The sequence below is a fragment of the Triticum aestivum genome, chromosome 1D (assembly GCF_018294505.1).
Source record: "Triticum aestivum cultivar Chinese Spring chromosome 1D, IWGSC CS RefSeq v2.1, whole genome shotgun sequence".
Classification (NCBI taxonomy): Eukaryota; Viridiplantae; Streptophyta; class Magnoliopsida; order Poales; family Poaceae; genus Triticum; species Triticum aestivum.
Genome location: NC_057796.1, coordinates 489,916,248 through 489,935,329, shown reverse-complemented (window position 1 = coordinate 489,935,329; position 19,082 = coordinate 489,916,248). Strand labels below are relative to the sequence as shown.

At 45.0% G+C, this 19,082-nt stretch overlaps 1 protein-coding gene and 1 pseudogene across 1 annotated transcript; both read right to left on the bottom strand.

The window, feature by feature from the left end:
- Positions 1-1,237: 1,237 nt before the first annotated feature.
- On the bottom strand, positions 1,238-10,279 carry LOC123183358 (putative disease resistance protein RGA1; annotated as a pseudogene).
- Positions 10,280-17,932: 7,653 nt separating this feature from the next.
- Positions 17,933-19,022, bottom strand: LOC123178757 (uncharacterized). Its single transcript, XM_044591497.1, has 3 exons — positions 18,883-19,022; positions 18,604-18,783; positions 17,933-18,265 (listed from the first exon to the last, which is right to left on the bottom strand). Exons 1-3 carry the CDS (start codon positions 19,001-19,003, stop codon positions 18,243-18,245), a joined length of 324 nt encoding a protein of 107 aa, XP_044447432.1. The 5' UTR covers positions 19,004-19,022; the 3' UTR covers positions 17,933-18,242.
- Between the last annotated feature and the right edge of the window lie 60 nt (positions 19,023-19,082).

Below are 19,082 nucleotides of genomic sequence, written 5' to 3'. Positions count from 1 at the left end.
AATGGGTTGTTACTTTGATCAACTCCCAGCTAGCTCATTGTTTTTGTGATGAATATGAGCTAGGGTCATCACAAATACCACTTGGCTGCTTGGGGTTCTTTATAACTATTAAAAAAGAGCATGGGGTTTGGGTATAACCAACGTAGCTAATTTGAATTTATGTTTGCTTGCCTCTTGGGTCAAGAGGTACCACCTAGATGATGGTAAAATTTGGAATCAATCGGTGTTTCCCCTTTCTAGTAAGGTGTCTATCTCAAACTGGTGGTCTTGGGGCTCTTTGGGCTCTCTGGAAAATTAGAAATGGCATGCGTTTCAATTATGTTGTTTGGTATGGTATGCAGGCTTTGTGGCGCAAAACTGCGTCCATCTTGTCTTTGTGGGAAGTCCTGTGCTCTGGGCTTGCCAAGGACTCACTGGCGGATATGGTGAAAAGGCCCGAGATCCACCGTTGCTGATGTGGCCACACCCTGGCTAGTTCTACACGAGACGCTCTAGATCCCTCGGACCTGGAGCAGGTGGTCGCCTCTAAAGACTTGCCGGTGCTGGTCTTTGCTTCTTTATTCTTATCGGAGCTTTTGATTTTTTGTGTCTTGTTCTATATGTTTTGACTGGTAGCGTGCGTAGGTCGACGCGCGGTGACCGGAGATGACGAGGGAGACAGACAGGTCACCGCCTCACCGGCGACGCGTGGGCACCGGACGACCACTCAGGTAAGACGATGTATTGCCACTGTCATATGTTTCAGGCTTTCTTCAGCATGGTTAGCTGCTTGTTAACAGACTAGAGTAGCAACAGTACCAGTAGAGTAGTTTGCTGACAGACAAACTAGCAACAGACTTCAAGTGTTTCGGCATGCTCTACAAGCAAGTACAGTAGAGTACCTATCACCCACACCAGGACCGAATGAATACAAGCCACTAACATACAAGTTCTACAATCATCTGTCTCTCTGGTCAAAGATGCTACAAAACTTGTACAGTGATCGAAGCAGGAAACAAAACTATGCAAACTAAGCAACACTAGTACAGGTGATGCTGCAGATCCATGCATGCTGCACATCTTGCAAAACACTGGTCCTCCTTCAACTTTGTGAATTTAACACCGCCCGCAACAAAACCTTTTAGGTTGATCCAGGCCTGCAACCATGTAGCGAACTCTGGTTGGCTGCTAACACCGAGTAAGACTGTAAGGAGTGGAGTAGTTTGCTGACAGACAAACTAGCGGCAGATTACAAGTGTTAGGCATGCTCAACACAAGCGAGTACCCACCATACTCACCGGGACCGAATAAATGGAAATCACAGGCGTTACAAGTACTGCAATCTTCCGTTTGGTCAAACATACAAAAACAGAGAGGCGGTGAAAGGAGCAGGGAACATATACCTGCAAACTAAGCACAAAGTAGAAATGGTGGGGGAGAGGAGAGGACTACATTGAGTTTGGAGACCCCGTAGAACAAAACACTAGTACAGTCGATGGCCTGGGCCTGCAGCTTCAAACTCACATGCTGCCGGTCTTGCAAACGAGTTTCACGTCACCATGGCTTGTAATTTCAGGTCCTTCTTCAACTCCAACAATTAGAATCACCCACAACAAAATCTTGCAGGTTGATTCATGTTGCAACCTGGTTGTGCAGTATATGCATGCACTGTCTAGAACTCAATCGTCTGTAAAACGAATGGCGAAAATTATTTGATTAGATTCGATTCTACAGTTGATATGAATGATAAGTGCAGGTTCAATATACACAAGTAAGATGTTTTGTTCAGATCAAGAAGAAAAGTGTAACGCACTGGCCTGTACTGCAAACAAACTCCCAAGACACTTATTATGTCCATCTTTACATTGGTAGCGGTACACTGTCAGTAGACATACTCTAGAAATTAGACTACTTGTCTTTGCACTATTATTATATTTTGCAAAACAAGGCGCTTTTAAACAAAAGGGAAATTCCTTTTCTAAAAAACAAAAGGAAAATTGCAAATCCAAGTAGATGAATATCTCTGCATTTATGCATGAAAGAACCCAATAATAAATGCAAGACTGAATACATCAAGAAAAAACGAAAGATGAAGCATATCAGAATAAGATTAGTATGACAAAGGGCTTGGCAGGACATATACCTTATTTTCTATGCGAGCCAGAAAGGTCTTCGTCTCCTCTAATTCACACCATTGCTCTAGTCCAGGGCACCCCTTTATTGTTAGGTACTGTAGGTTAGTAAGTTGATGTATTCCCTCTGGAAAAGACTTGATACCATCACATCCACTCAGATAAAGACTCTTTAGAGAGGTGGGCAGCACAGATTCCCTTTCTTGGTTGTGAGTGAGCTTCATCTTTCCCTCCTCTGATTCAGCAACCACGTGCTCTAATGCATGGCAGCTACTAAGTAGTATTTTCCGGAGGTTGGTGAGTTGTTGGATGCTTGCCGGCAAAGACCTCAAGCCTCCATTGCTATATAGGTAAATTCTCTTGAGAGAGGTCAATTCGCCTAGCCAATGTGGCAGTACGGATATGCTATTGCAGAAACTCAGTGTTAGTGATTCAAGCTTTGTGAGTTTCCTCATGTTCTCATTCAACTCCTTTATACCATTGCTACCTCTTATTTTTAGATTCTTCAGAGATGGGAGCTCGCCCAACCATTTCGGCAGTTCTTCCATGTCTTCGTCTTTTAGGCGTAGTGTCTCCAAAGAGGATAGATGCTGGGTGATCTCTGGTGAGCCGGTTAGATCGCCACAATCGTCAATAGACAAATAAGTGACTCCAGGGAAGTGTTGAAGCCACCTCCATTGGTGAGGCCCCTTGCAGTCTCTAACTGATATCGAAGTAGTTACTGGAGAAGAGGAGTAAGCACTGGTGTGTGACACAATGCACTCATCCCATGATGATAACACATTATCACTGCATATTATCCCCCAATCTTTGGATTTAGGCAGAGGCCCTTTCATCCTTAGCATTGGGCAACCATCTATTTCTACTCTTGTTAACACTTTTTCCTCACCGGTGGAGTATGAAGCGTCCCACTCTTCCAGATTTGGCATATCTCTGAGAACCAGTGAGTCCAGGTTTGGTAGTTGGCCCACTACCCAGCCTGGAAAGATGACACTGTTATAACCACTTATCTCCAATGTACTCAATGTGCTTGGTGGCACTAGTTTTCCAGCAACATTTTGTCATCCACAAATCTGTCAACACCTTGAGTCCACTTCAGTTTCAACTTCCAAATGCTTTGCTTTTCCATTAATTTTATACTATGTGCCTCTCCTGCGGACTTCACATTTTCCAGTTTAGTTATCTCCAGCTCAGAAGGAGCTGTGGACTTTAGCAGGACAAGATTGCTGCTAGATCCATCACTACCAGCACGAACCACAAAGTGTGGTAACGATGTTGCACTGCTACCGAGTTGAGGTATTTCAGAAAGACTAACAACAATTCTCAAAATAAAGAAACTTCACGCTACCAACTGTACATATACTTTCAGGTATTTTCTGCAAATTTATGCATTCCGAGAGGTCCAATGTGTGCAGTTTTGTCAGGCTACAGATACTTTCAGGTATTTTTTGCATATTACAATTTCCAGACAAGTCCAAATGCTCTAGCTCTGAAAGATTAATTCTGCATATCTGGTTGATGAGAATGTCCCAGGTTTCTTCAGAGTGAAAACTGAATTCATGATCATACAAGTAATCTACCGGAATTGTTCCTAGTCTAGATAGATTTAAATACCGGAGGTTGGTCAGATCATCTGGCAGCAAACTTAGCTGTGTATGTTGTAAATTCAAATGTTGAAGACTGGTAAGACCGACCAAAGCTTCATTTACACCATCAATCATCAAACAACGTGATAAGTCAAGATGGAGCAGATTCTTCAGACTCCCAAATAATCTTGGCAATTTTTTCATATATGGCCAACCAGATAAGTTTAAGTACTTGAGTTGACTGAATCCGCCCAAAGATTCAGGGAGCTTTTTGAGTCCACATTCCCTTGAAGATAAGTTCAAATACTCGATTTTTGTGAGGGCACCCAAAAATTCTGCTTCTTCACCACATTGAAGATATGCGCTGTTTGATAAGTTTAAATACTGCAGTTTGGATAGGCCGCACAGAACTTCTGGTGTGTCTCCAATATTTGTGCAGTATGATAAGTTCAAATACTCTAGTTGTGTGAGACTCTCCAAAAGCACCGATATTCCTTCAATAGACGAGCAATTTGATAAATCCAAATGCGCCAATTTTTTTAGCCTCCTGAATGATTCTGGCAGTTTTGTAATTCCGGAACAATTTGACAAATCAAGATACATTAGACCCTCAATTTCTCCAATTAACTCTGGTAGTGCTAAGATTGTAGGAGATCCATGAAGGTTCAGGTAAATCAATTTTGAGAGCTTGGTGATACTGTCTGGAATCTTTGCATCTTGGACTCTTGGAGCATTAAGATATCTCAATTGCTTCAGTTCACCAATACAATCTGCCAACGTATATATGGCGCACTCACTTAAGTCCAAGACACGCAAAGACTTGGCAGATGAAAATGCAGCATCATGAAGTTCATATTTGTCACAATCCATAAAACGCAACGCTCTTATCTTGGACAAGTCTGATCCCAATGACTTGCTACAATCATCTAGCAATGCATAGTGGTAGCGGCTTCCTTCAGCATTATTAATATTGCCAACAAAAATAATTTCATCCTCCATGACAGATCTTGCTAAATCATGCACCAGGTCATGCATGGTCAACAATATAACATCTTCATCATATAGCTCAAAAGTCTGCAACATAATCATTCAGCAGTGTCAGACTTTTGGATTTATTTAGATTTAAACAATTTATGACTTCCTTCTTCAAATCTAAAACATTTTTATGCGTCAACTCCTTTATTAAATACTAAATTGGTCGGAGCAAATGTGATAAGTCCCGCCCGACCCCTCCTCCCTCCCGCGTCGCCCCCGCGTGGCGACGGGGAGGGAACCCTAGATCACGCCGCCGGTCTCCCCTCCCCTCCTCCCTCCTCCTCCCTCGCCGCCGCCAGGGGGCCCGGCCGGACAAAGGCCGGTCGGCGCCGGCGGCGGTGGGGCATCCTCGTCCTCCCGCGCGGTGGGGTTGCCGCGGGTCAACACCCCGGGCCGGGGCGTGGTGCTGACGCCGGGCGCCACGGCGGTTCGTCTGCAGCGACGGTGCGACGGGCGGCGCGCTGGTGGTGTGTGCCTGGGGCGGCGGCGGCAAGGGCTGCGGTCGGCACAGGTCGCGGGTGGCTGCCTCTTCTCCGGCGCGGGTTGGCGGAGGTGGCGGCGCGGCAGCGGTATGCTCGCCCCCCTCCTCTACGGCCGTCGTGGCGCATGAATCGGCTGCTGGTGGCGGCTCCTCTTGTGCTCTAGTGTGGCTCGGCTGGCCGGTGAATGGCAAGGGCGCCGTGAGGGGGAGGCAGGGGTGCCTCCCGGACTAGCCGTCGCCGCGATTTGGAGGTGCCAGATCGGGTGTCTCGGGTGGCTGCAGCACGGCTGGCCATCGGCGTTTTCCCTGCCCAGATCTGGCTGCCGGCGCAAAGGAGCTTGTTTGGGGCGGAAAGAGGGTGTCTTTGCTGCCCCTTCACCGGTTGACGATGTCGGTGTGCGGCGGCGGCGGTCGAGGGGTGGTCTCGGATGCCGGGGCGGCGGCCTCGGTGGTGGGAGGCGTGATGCTCGTGGGCGGAGCTCGCGGCTCGGATGTTGGCCGGTTACCATGGTCGTGCGGGCGGCGTGGTAGCTTGGGTATGATGGTCGGTGGAGGTGGTTCTGCAGCGTGCTTGCGGCACTCCGTCTCGGAGGCGAAGAGGGCTTGTCGGGTGAAAACTCTTTCTGGCTTTGCCAGGTCGGCGGCGGCGGCGCCTACGGGCATCGTATCCTTCTTGAAGGCGCCGCCGTGGTTCCTCTTCCTCCTCCGTGTTGCTCCGGGGAAAACCTCGATCCCTGGATCAGGCGGTGGCGGTACTTAGGTGCCATGACCTTGTTGAAGGCTCCGCCTTGGAGCGATCGGTTCGTCGTGCACAGCTCCAACTCTTCGTTGTGATTCGTTCACGGTTGAGGCACCCGGCGACTTCAAGCGGCACTCTCTCTTCCTTCCTGTAGATGGCTTGGAGTTGTGTTGGGTGGTGTAGCTGTTCCAACATTCTTGTATCTTGCCCTGTGTGTTGGTGTGGAGTTGTATGAGGTTGGTTGTAACTGGATCGTTGCTTTATATATAAAGCAGGGAGAAAGCCTTTTTCGGTTAAATACTAAATTTTATTTTTGGTCATCTGCTATTTCCCAAGTTTAGATTTGGTCTTTAAGATCCAAACTAGACAATTATGAACTTTTGAGTCTCAAGCCCATACGAATTTCTTGTCTCAAACATTGCAAGATCATATTTGATGACGCGGCTGTTCTTTTGCGTCAGCGTCTGCCCACTTAAACATGATTTTACTTAACAAAAAATAACAAAATAGGAAAGGAAAATGATTATTTGATAAAATTCAGAATAAGAAAAAAACACTGCGAACACTATTGCAATAGAGAAGCACAAAAATACAAGAATATGTAGGAAAATGAAAACCCCGCAGTGCCTTGCTTCATCCTCGCCTCTAGGGATGATGACCTATCAACGAGAAAGACGAGGAGATTGCTGTTCATCGTCTCCCACCGCCCTATGTAGGCAGGTGGTAGCTGCAACAGGCAGCCTGCATCATCAGATCCCCCGGCAGCAACCACAATTTTTCAGTCTCTCACTAGTACGGAACAACCTATCACATAAGATACATCACCAGCAATTTTGACGAAACCGGTGGTGATAGCTGCCATGGTCCATTAAAGATGGGATCTCACTGATTTCAGAAGATATGCTTATAATTATATGTACGAACTTATTCTTAGTTGTACAGAAACGTGTATATATTTGTCTATTTGACCATTTTGTGTGAAAGGAATTACATCAATGCTTTTGTAATGTGAGCTCGCTAGCAGGAATATTATTATTATTACTTTTGGCTGATGGAAGATGGCTAGCGATTGAACGTCTGATGCATGTGTTCATTGGCGGGTTCCTCTGTCCACGTGTGTTAGCTCGAGCTATCTCTGTCCCGCGAGTACTGGTGGCTGGCAAAACCGCTAGTATAATGTACACTACTCCCTCCGTACTTAATATAAGACGTTTTTGGCACTATAACAATGTCAAAAAATCTTATATTAAGTTGTGGAGGGAGTATGTCTGAAACAGTTCTGTATTTTGTGATGGTACTGTCTGGTTTGCATGTATACCAGGGGTGATTCTCCATGATGGTTTCCAAGACCGCATCGGATGGGTGTTTTAGTCCTGAATATCTATAACCGCTACAGTGAACCGAAATATATTGGTGTATATTTCACGATTAATGTTGTAAAATGACTGATTCTAAAAGAATATCGAAAAAAGAACAGGGAGATTAACTTCTCGCACCAAGTAATCATGCTAGTAACAGTAAGCCCAATAGCATATGTAAGTAAGAGACTGTGTTTATGCAAATGCATATGCCACATTTGGATGCGAACTAAAGACCTCGGGGTGGGCATTTCTTACAACAGGACATTACAATTTTCCCGATGGCCTTAGTACTCCCTCGGATCCATATTACTTGTCGCTCTGCTTTAGTTCAACTTTATACTAGATCCGAGGGAGTACTTACTAATGTGTACTTTTTGTTTAACTAGGATGCTACAGTAAAACCAATAATTGAATATTGTAGGGATGTGTTGGGTTGCATTTGTGTGTATCAATCATTGAGATATTGTCAAGAAGTTATTTTTGGAAAAGCTGCACTGTAAGCAATGATTATGTGATGTACTCCAAATCATTCTCAGCAATTTTAGAATTATATTATAATTTCAATATCTTTCAGCTTGTGTACTTTACAACTATACTTGATCATCTTACACCAGTTCCAAAAGAACAATGAAAATAAATCATAAAAGGTATGCATAACTCACCGATGATGACTTGAAATGGTCAAGAAAAGAAAGGCCCAAAAGCTGACTAATGTATCTCTCGCCAAGCTCCCGAGTAGAGAAACCCATTGATGAATAAGATCATCTATAAGTATCTTGTGACCTTTTGGAAATATTGCACAATAGGCAAAGCATAGCTTCAGATACGAAGGCATAACACTATAGCTTAACTTCAGAGATGCAAGCACTTGTGTAGAAGATGTATCTTCCAAAGAAGATGCAGTCCAGATATTACTATCTCTCACTGATTCCCAATGACCAGGCTTCATAGATTTCAGCGTGTGTCCAAGTGATTTAGCTGCTAAAGCCACACCCGCACACTTCATTGCAATGACTTTCCCTATTTCCTCCAATTGTTCCTTATCACCTCTAGATTCAAATGCACTCTTTTGCTTTATTATAGACCAGCACATGTCATCAGTCAATGGTGCTAATTTGTATGGTTGGATGGTGGAGATTTCCTTTGCAATGCCTTCACTTCGTGTGGTTGCTATAACAACCACGTTACTGCTCTTCCCAATTTTTAACATATCTTTCAGTTCTTCCAAATTAGACATGTTGTCTTCCCACAGGTCATCTAAAACAATCAGAATCTTCTTGTTGGCGAGGAGCTTTTCAAGGGAATTATGGATCATCTGCTTTCCAGTGTACGCACTCTCTTTATCTTTCTCTGATAGTTGTGATATTATAGAGTTTCCAATTTTGATCACATCAAATGTCTGAGACACGTAAACCCACACTTGAGAGTATTCATTGAACTGGGAACTATTGTAAACCATTTTTGCCAAGGTTGTCTTGCCAAGGCCTCCAATGCCATATATAGGAAGGATTGTGATATCTTCTGTCATGCTCTCAGATAAAGAATCCAATATTATATCTCTCTCCTCAGTCCTCCCAACGATTTGTGTCTCCAGGGTTGATGATGTTTCCCGTATATCAGTCACCTTTGGCTCATTGGCATTAGTGCAGTCTGTTAACTTGAATTCCTTGTGTTGATCTGTTATGACCTTCAGGTCGTCCCTCATGTTCTTCATCCTATTGGCCATTGTAATGTTGGGGCCAATTGTGAGACAAGGGATCATGAACGCCAAATATTTTTTGAAGGAGAACTGCAAGACAGTTGCTTTGTTAGTAAAATACAAAATGGCCAGCACCCAGAAGTTTAGTATAGTAAGATATTACAAATGCATTCAGCCAACAAAAAAATTGGTTAAAACATTAAGAGGGACATCCTGTTATTTCTAAGAACCTCCGACAGTAACTGCCAAGGTTAAGACCAATGCCACCTTTAATGATGTTCTGAGAACTGGAGCTAAAACAAAATGGTATATGGAGATATTTCATATGCTCAGCCCGAAGGCTGAGGCCTGTCAAAACCATGTCTAGTTCATCCAAGGATCTGGTGCCCAAATTATTATTATGTGGAGAGTGGATAACAGATACCAAGTATTGTAAAGATGTCGGTGTGTTTATTAGTTGTGTGCATCCTAACTATGAACAGGCAGAGTGTGTGCTCATTGTGTTTGTGTCCGCTTGATATTTCATTTTCAGTCGATAAAATCCATCATTTGTGAAAAAAAGTGTTGGTGAAGATGTGGACAATCATAGATCCAAGATCAAGCCAAACAATCTACTAGCAGATTCAATAGCTCAGTAAGTTTAACTCATTCTTTCCAAATTGTTTTCGAATACCTATATGGCAGCTCATTTTGTAGCCAAGCAAGCTATCGCTCAGCACCCCGGTGTGCATCTGGATGCAGCAGACGTAAAGCACTTGTTTCTCAAAAAGAGAAGAGTAGCATACTCAGAAATTAAATAACTGCGTCAATTTACTGCACAAATGCATACCTTGCGCGCAGATGGCTGGGTGATGGCTTGTGTGTCTGCTTCGAACTCATCAATCATGTCCGAGATGACATACATGAAGTCCTTGAGCCGCTTCAGCCAAAGACGCGTCGATTTATCCGTGATGGACCGCCTCTCGGCGTCCTCGAGCACGGCATCGACACTCTCCAGCGCCATCTTCATCTTCTTCAGGTCGTTGTTCAAGTTCATCTGCAGCGCGATCTGACCCCCGATCAGAGAACCAACCTGGTCGCCCACCACCTTGAGGATGGCAGCGGCAAGCATGCCGCCAAGCGCAGCCATGGCCGCCGCCTCTCAACACGTACGTGTTGGGTTGAAGGTGCTGGGAGGAAGAATGGTAGGGCAGACGACGGCGAGGTTCGTGATGGGATCTTGCTTGCTGAAGTTTGGGTGCTGGTCTGCTGGATCGGACCTTGGTAATTGCATCAAGACAGCAACTCTATGCTCAGTCCTTGTGTGTGTGTTCATTTTTTACTGAAGAGTTGTACGCATCTCTATGACTTGTATATATTTTTTTTGTTTGGATCGATACTTAACAGCTGTATGCTTGGTGTGCTAAGGCAGCTCTATATGCACTTGAGTTAGTATTAGTATGGGTATTAATTTACTCCCTTCGTTCCATAATGTAAGACATTTTTTGACACTACACTAATGTCAAAAAACATTATGGGAGGAGGGAGTAGTTACCAAGGCGTACGTGTGTAGTTTCGGCTAATGTGCCGCCTCAGTGCAAACTTTGGCAGACATAACGTGTTTGGTGCCGGAAAGTGCGTGGAGTCATGTGAAGTGCCTTGCACATGCTGCTAAGTGCGTGGAGTAGTTTACGCATGGTTACAGCTTTTTGTCTTTTGGTTCAGTAATCAAACCGCTGGAGTATATATAATACTCCCTTCGTTCTAAATTACTCGTCACAGAAATAGATGTATCTAGAACTAAAATATATCTAGATACATCCATACCTGCCACAAGTAATTCGGAACGGAGGGAGTAGGTGTTATCCATTTTTTTTTCCATTAAATTAAGAGGAATTGGCAGATATATGGTGTCTAGCTAGGATGCAGTGAGCATCAATGTTCGCTGGCAACGAAAAGAATATACAAAATGCCTAGGATGCAGCGAGCATTGGTGAGCATCAGGGTTTAAGAGAAACGCTCATCGCTCCGGTGGAAGCCATCACAGGTAGAGGTAGATACATACAAGATGATAGGAGGGAGGCATACTAGCTACCAACACCTGCCTAAGCGAGTCGGCGATCCAGGTTGAGATCTGCGGCGAAACTGTCATATTGGACACTGGAGGTGCCGAGGTGGCATACGTGCTGGTCTATAACCCGGTAGGGAATGCGACGACAGTGCAAGCACTCGGTCTTAGATAATAGTTGAGAATTGGATATGCAGTACTCTTTTCAGGAACAAGGGACGCAACGTTTCTCGTCATTATCATTAAGGGGAAGAGAGACGACATTTACAAGGGCACAGTGGGGCAAGAGAACAGGCTCATGCCCCACCACAAGACACCGACATTTTACATACACTCGAGCGAACGCCGCCAAACTCTAAGCCTACTCCTCGCTACTCCCTGCTTCTTTGCTCTTGGCCATCCTCCAAAGTTTAGCTCTTAGTCTCTCCACCGCCGTTGCTTTTGCTTTTCAAAGACTCTTGAGTTCAGCTCCAACCATAATTTGCGTAGTCCAATGATTAAGATAGTGCTCAGATCCTTGGCTTTCCACGCCCCAAAACCTCTACTCGACGAAAACGCTCATCTACAGTAGACACAAGATTAGTGCAAACCTCAACCTAGCAGCGCCTCTTACTCTCAGCCCCGCTTGCTTACCAAGTGACAGCCTCTTCGAAGATCAGCTGAAGCTGGTTTTAGAGCATAAGTTTGGTCCATACAGTTGTTGGACTTTTGGGTTCAGTAATCGAACCGCTGGTAGTAGTAGGTTTCGAACAGTCGTTTCGACAAGCAATGAGCTAGGGAGAGAGCTACCCAAACCAAAATGTAAACCCACCTGTGAGCCATGATCAACGTTGGATGATAGGAGCGAGGCATACTAGCTACCAGCACCTGCCTAAGCGAGTTTGTCGCTCCAGGTTGAGATCTGTGCAAAAGGAGTCTTGGCTACAGGTTGAGATCTATGCAAAAGGAGTCTTGGCTCAGTGGTTGGCATGCGGTTGTGCAGCCTAACGACCCGAGTTCAATTCCTAGAATTGACAAGTGATGCACAATGATTTTCTCCCATTTATTGAGAATTAAGCTTGGTGTATGGTGGAACCACTCATGAAGAAATATCTTGATACTCATTTTAAAAAAGTTGAGAACCATGTTTATCATGGTGCTCATACTAAAATGGTTGTATGCATCCTAGTTGGTGCAGAGACTGGGAAGTGAAAATATCTCCCATTTTAGACGTGCACCTGATCCGGGGACAAGTAGCTCGCTAACCTCATACCCCCTCGCGGCGCTCCTTAGAGCTAGCGAGGGCGCAAACCTAACCGCCGGGGCTAGGCCTCCTCCTCCAGCTCCCTCCCTCGTCGCCGCCGGTGCGCGCGCCGATCCGGTCGGCGTAGGCGGCGGCGGGGATCTCTCTTCTCCTTGCTCGATGTCGCGTGGCGCGGGACGACGGCTTCAACGATGGCGTCATGCTGATTCAGGGCACGGCGGCGTGGCGGCTTCCAGCGGCGGCGCTTGACGGCGAGGGTGGAGTTCGGCTGGGCGTGGCGTGGCGATCGGATGGGCGTGGCCAGAGGATGGAGGTGGGGCTGGGCGTGACCGGTGGCGGTGGCGGCGGCGGCGTCTGGCCCGGATCCGGTCATGGTGATCGCGGCGTCCCCTCTGCCAGGGATGACGGGCCAGGTGGTGGGTCCTTGTGGCGGCCGGTGCGGCGGATCTTGGGACCCCGTTTCCGAGCTCGTCGCAGGACGCGCGTGGCAGCTGGAGCTTGATGCGGGATCGCGGCGTTGGTTGTCGTTGTATGGGCGACGACAACGACTGGCGGGATGGTGGGTGCTCCCTGTAGCGCCCGGAATCGGGGTGGCGGCCCCTCTTCATCAACGGCGGCGGACTCTGAGGTCGTGTGGGTGACTCGGAGTCTGCATCTCGAGGTGGTGGCGGTATGGGTTCGATGTGGCTCGGCGGGTGACACATGTGCCTCTTTCGGAGTTGTCAGGCAACGCATGTCGCCGACAGGTGAAGCCACCGGTGGATGCGCTACCGACGGATGTTATGCACAACGTCTTATGTGGAGACGTCAAGTCATGCCTGCTATCGGCAAGTGATGCACGGTGGCTCTGGTGGAGGTCTCATGTTTAGACTGTTGTTGTTGGATCGAAGGTAGTGCAGTAGTAGTGGGAGGCAGGCCGTATGGGACGTCTTTGTCTTCCGTTGTCTTCTCCAGAGGTATCCGGCTATCGAGGCATCGGTAGACGGATAAGGGTGGATGGTATAGTAGGCTTCAACGACGAGTTTATGCACTCCGGTGGAAATACAAGATCACAGATCGGGCTATGTCGACGCGTGCCTGCGTCGTGTTCTTGTTGAAGGTGGTTAATTGAAGCTTGGCTTTGGGTATGAGAATCCTGAGTTCAACCATGTGGTGATTCCTTCTTGAAGGCGTAGCCTGGGAGTTGTGTATTTTTCATCTTTGTTGTGTCTTATAAAATAGGGTTATAGTGGCCTCAAGGCATGTGAAGAGGAGATTGAAATCTGTCAAAAAGATTGAACTCCGAAGTTATTACGTTGGGTTACATCCAAACTTTTAAGAACCTGACGTCTGGTGTTATTATGTTGGATTACATCCAAACGTCTAAGAACCTGACAGATCCCTTCACAAAGGGTTTTATCACGCAGTGTGATAGATAATGCATCGATGGAGATGGGTTTGAGACCCACCATATGAGTTACCCACAATGGTAGCCTACTCTATGTGATCGGAGATCCCGTGAAATAAAAATGGGAGACAAGCTGTCGGTCAGCTGGTGGAGAGTATCCCTATATTAATTATCCCACTCCGTGAAGATGAAGTACTCTCCTAATCTGCATGGTAGGTTAATACTTGTCTTAATATGTTCCAAGTGGCCTGTCTATATAAGCAGAGATGTTGTCCTGCAGAGCATATCCTGATGAACACGCCTACATGAATTTGACTGTTAAATGTCACAGTCTGTGAGAATTGGGTGTTCTCTAATAAATTCATAAAAGGCCTTGGAGTATGGCGTATACGCTCCACCCGCGGGGAAGGCTTGCGGCAGCCCATTATCGGCCAAGGATTTGTGTGAAACTAGTTCCCAGAAAACTTGTAGTTCAAGGCATAGTCCACTATTGAAGTTGTGGTCTAGTGTAGCAAAAAGTTCTAAGTGGAAGTTCAACTTAACGGTCTTCAGTAAACACAGATATATAAACAATGTTTTGGAACTAAATGATGGCATGTGCCAATGAGACTTTGTGGGGGATTGTTGGAATTTGTTAGTAGGCCTTTGGCCCAAAGCCTGACTAAAAATCTGAAATTATCATGGCCCATTCATGCATGGCTGTGAGTGGCGTGAGTGGGACTAAAGTTTAGTCCCACCCCGCTAGTTGAGTGGTAGTTGCACCTCTTTATAAGGTGGGCCCTTCTAGCACTTGTATGAGCATGAGAAGAGGAGACCTACACGCGCGCTTTGCCTCCTCGCCCGCCTCGTCACGCCGCGTCAGACCGGGCCGGGTTTCGGGATGAGATGAGCCGAGGACAAAGCTATGCACATTGTCTATATTTTTTTCTGCTCGGGAAAATTAATGAGTCATTAATTACTAATAACGGACGCGTTAATTAGTCAGCCGTTTTCGATTCTTTAGGATCGTCGGGCTGTTACTGACTTGGACGTGGGATTTACTCCCACGACAAGACTTAGCTGACCCGCTCTATATAGGCAGGCGGACGTCTATCCTAACCGCCACCACATCATATGGTTTCTCACCGTTCCAGATCATTGCGCCGCCACGCAAGTCATTTCCATCCCTCATTCCGGCGTGCACTACGAGAAGGGACAGCAGGCATCCGGAACCCCGCCTCTCGTGATCCTGTACGGGAGAGGGGCGATTAGGTTTTTGGCGAGCGCACTCGCGCGACTGCTGGCAGCGACAACTTCGCCAACGACAACTTCTTCCCCGACCTTGGCAATCTCTTCATCAATGACATGGGCGACAACATCAACGCCAGGCTATCCTATTCCTACTGCATCGTATGTGATTATGTCCTCCTTGTTTGGGATCGTACTAGAATTCCTACTTCTACTTTGTGCCCTAGATTCGATTTGTTCATCTACTATGTTAGTCTGCATGATTAGTTCAATCTCTATTGTTGCTGTCATGATTTATTTACTATTTATTCGGATTAAATCTTGTAGTAATTTGCTCATATACTCAACAGTCGAGGCCAATACAGATCGAGTCGGCCGGATGCACATACACGTAACATTTTGGTCACATACCACATGAAGGTTAAATATGTTTTTAAGGTGTCATTTAACACCGTCAAGGCTTAAAATAGACGGAAGTTTCATAAAAGGCATAAAATTTACACTCGGTGTTAAATAAGGAAAGAAAAGTTTATTAGTGTCAAATAAGGCAACAAATTTGAAGACAATGTTAATTTAGGATCCTCTTGTTTGTAATTATGTGCCACATTTAAAGTTTTTTCCGTCTTCTTCCCTACGGTGATGTGGATCAGAACTGAAATGTATACTTGTTAAGACATTAGACTCTAGAGCATGATATATGTTCTATAAGAATAAAGTAATCACTGGGAACTTGGAGCCTAGTAACACAAAACTTGAGGAGAAACTGACTAACCATGAGATCTGTGTTCCTGTGCATGAGGTGCATTGAGGATTATGAAACCACTAACACAACACCACGTGTTAACCCTCATCATTTCCCTGTGATAAATAATGTGTGAGTGTTGATCTTAGTATCTTGTTGCCATGTAGGATGAAGGCTATGATCTAGTGCAGTTTTCTAGATGATTTAAATATTGTAGGCTATAAATGGATTCACAAATCTAGACATAACTCTCAGAGAAATCCTTAAAGAGGCTAAAAGACTTGTAACTGGAAGGCTTATAATAAAGAGAGAAGAAATTTGTCTTATGACATCTTTCATTTTGTCGGGATTAAGGAATGGTCAAAAAAATTGTGTTATCATGATGGCATGTTTTGTGTTGACATGTTCTATTTACATGGCTCATCTAGAAGGTTTTGTCATTAAAGGATAAAAGAGCATATATAAGACATGTTGTCTGGAGAATTTATTTTAGGAACTAATACAAGCGTTGAGACAATGTTACTCTGGGGGAGTAAGTTCTCTCCCTCGTGTAGATGAAAAGCTTATTGTCTAAACCAAGAGGTTTTCTATCTTCCAATAATGACATGAATGATCTTGGTGTTATCTTGTGCATTAATTGCATGGAGATTTATCGAGTCAAAGTAAAATTCATATTATGATGACATACATGAACAGAGTATGAAAGAAATACGTTGTGCGCTAGTACTCCGTATCACATGCTGCTAAGGCTAATGGTGATGAAGTTGGACATTTTAGTGACCAAGGAGAAGAAATTTTAAACAGATCAGATAATATTGGTTCATCATTTTTCAGTTGTCAGAAGCACCTTGCGTATTAAGTATGAATGCGCCCTCTTATTTATGATTGGGATTCTTGGCAAAATTGTGTTTAAAGCAGAACTGGGTCACTAGAAAGCCATTATCAAGCTTTGTAGTATATGCAAGGCGATGATTATTACATGCTCGTCGATAATGAGTCCGATAACCTCATAATTGTGGGTTAGTCAGACATTGTTTTGGTGAGGTATGCGGATATTCAGAATTTGACGTCATGATACATCCGCACCTCGCACAATGAGCTTTATCATGGAAAAGCTCCTAAATAACAACCATGGCATCATCATATGCAATTTTGTGGCATGTCAAGATGTTGAAATAATATTATTTCCGAAGTTAAGAGTGGTACACAATATCTCTAAACCACTCACTGCGACTATGATCACACAGTTCTATATGCGAGTAACAACTAGTCAATTGGTGTTGCCAAAGACATTGACATTATGTCTGCATTGTGAAAGATAGATTCTAGGATCAAACATAAGATGTTGTATTTATAAGTTTTGCGGTTCCGCTTACTAAAGGCTTACCACCCTTTATTTTATGATGGTGTTGCTGACATAGGCTTAGGAGCCCTTTTCTCATGGAAACAAGAACCATTAAATAAACTAACAGCCATAAAGCAATATATTTTCCTTTCCAAAATAGAATGATGTACTGTAGGCACTGAGGTTCAGTAGCATTTCACTGATCATTGCAACACCTTACCTTGCGTTATTTCTATTGAGAGTGGGCTTATGATGTTTGTTAACCTCATGATTAAGGGTGGGTGTTGGAATTAATCTCCAGTTGTAACAAACTGAGAGGGTAAAGGGGAGCCGACAACTCCCTCATAAGTGCCATGATCGGGGGCACTGAACCAACTACTTGGCTTTGGTCCAATTCCTAAGCGCGGGAATAATATAAAGGGGGTTTGAGGTTGTTAGAAAGAGCTAACAACATAGCTTACACTCCTAGTCCTAACTTCGGATCCTAAGGTGGCGCTGAAGGCATCCGAAGACCGTCTGCCATCTCCGGCCACCACGAGGGTAGTGTCGGCGGCGTCATGTACCGTGCACGTCCATCTCCCTGGCACTGCTTCTTCCCCGCCATGCTCCACGCCCCTGGAGGGTCACGGCAGATTTATGGAGCCCCTGATGGCCATCTCTATGTTCATGTGTATGTTTTAAAGAATTTTTTGAAACTTTAAATTACGATTTAAGCGCATGAATAGTAAGACGGGTGCCATGGAGCCTGAGCTCCACCAAAACTTTTCCCAAACTTTATTGTTTTGTTTGAATGTTTTACCAGAGCTCTAACAAAATAAATGCCAACTTCATTTTCGAATCTAATACCTTACAAGCATTAGTATTAACACCCAGCGGGACAAAAAATACACTCAAAATTAGTGTAATCACTAATTTTGTTTAAAAACATATATGTAAAAGATTGCCTTTTAGTTTCAGTGTCAAATAAAATTAGCAATAAAGGTTTGCATGTGAGGATCTCCTAGATCCCTTGCATTCCAGAAAAGACCTGAATGATAAAAACATGATATATAAACTATAGAGCAACTAAAGACCTGACACCAATCGAGATATATGAAAATTATCCCTCCTCCTCCTCCTCTACATCATCTCCTTCTTCTTCCGCGGGAGTCTCTTTTGCAGCAAACAGGGTGAAATCATGGAAGCACATGCAATGTAGGAACCCCAAACTCACCAACCATGCGCACCTATTGGACAATATCACTTTGGCTCGAAACCACCGCCTGCAAGCATGCATATGAAAGAAAAGACTACTGATTAACTAACAAGAGCGCAAGAAAATAGGTGTGTATGTATGTATGTATGTACTACCTCTGTCCTGATTTATTGGTCTTCATTGTATTCTGTGTCAAATTTTGACCATAAATTTAACTAGCAAAATATTTATGTATGTCACCAAAAATTATGTCATTAAAAATTACATTCAAATACAAATCCAACAATATTTTTTTTGTTGACATGCATTAACATTTTATTAGTTAAATCTTTGATCAAAATTTGGCACAAATTATAAAGGGAACAATAAACCAGGACAGAGGTAGTATGTACCATACTTACGTACCAGTTGGAGTCGTTTGGTCTAGGATCGACGTGCTTGGACGATCCCGAGCAGATCCGAGTATCTGGTGTGGAAGATCAAGCCGGTGGCCTTGTGGTGTTTGCCTAGTATTCTCTTGTCTAGCTCGAGGAGCACGGGGTACAGCTCCTGCTGCCTCTCGTGCAGTTGCACCAACGAGAGCCTCTGGTGACCAACGGACGCAACGCAACACGAGTGAGTACATGTATGAGGCTTTAATGAGGAAAAGTACGTCGTGAGATGATGGAGCATGTAGGTACGTACCTCGGCAGCAGCGGAGGGGAACGACGGCGAACCGGCGCCGTGGCGGCAGCCGGAGCCGTTGCTCCGCCGGAGATCGCTGGAGCATCCTCGCCGCCGCCTGTAGTCGAAGCGCCGCAGTCATGATCGATCGATGACGATACGTACCCCTTCCTCGGCTTGTATCGATGGGAGATCACCCTTTTTGTTTCGAGAACTCTAAC

Coding starts and splice junctions, on each gene's coding strand:
- LOC123178757 (XM_044591497.1), bottom strand. CDS start 19,003: ATGACTGCGGCGCTTCGACTACAGGCGGCGGCGAGGATGCTCCAGCGA. Junction 18,784..18,882: donor TCCCCTCCGCTGCTGCCGAG/GTACGTACCTAC, acceptor GTTGGTCACCAG/AGGCTCTCGTTGGTGCAACT. Junction 18,266..18,603: donor AGACCAAACGACTCCAACTG/GTACGTAAGTAT, acceptor GCATGCTTGCAG/GCGGTGGTTTCGAGCCAAAG.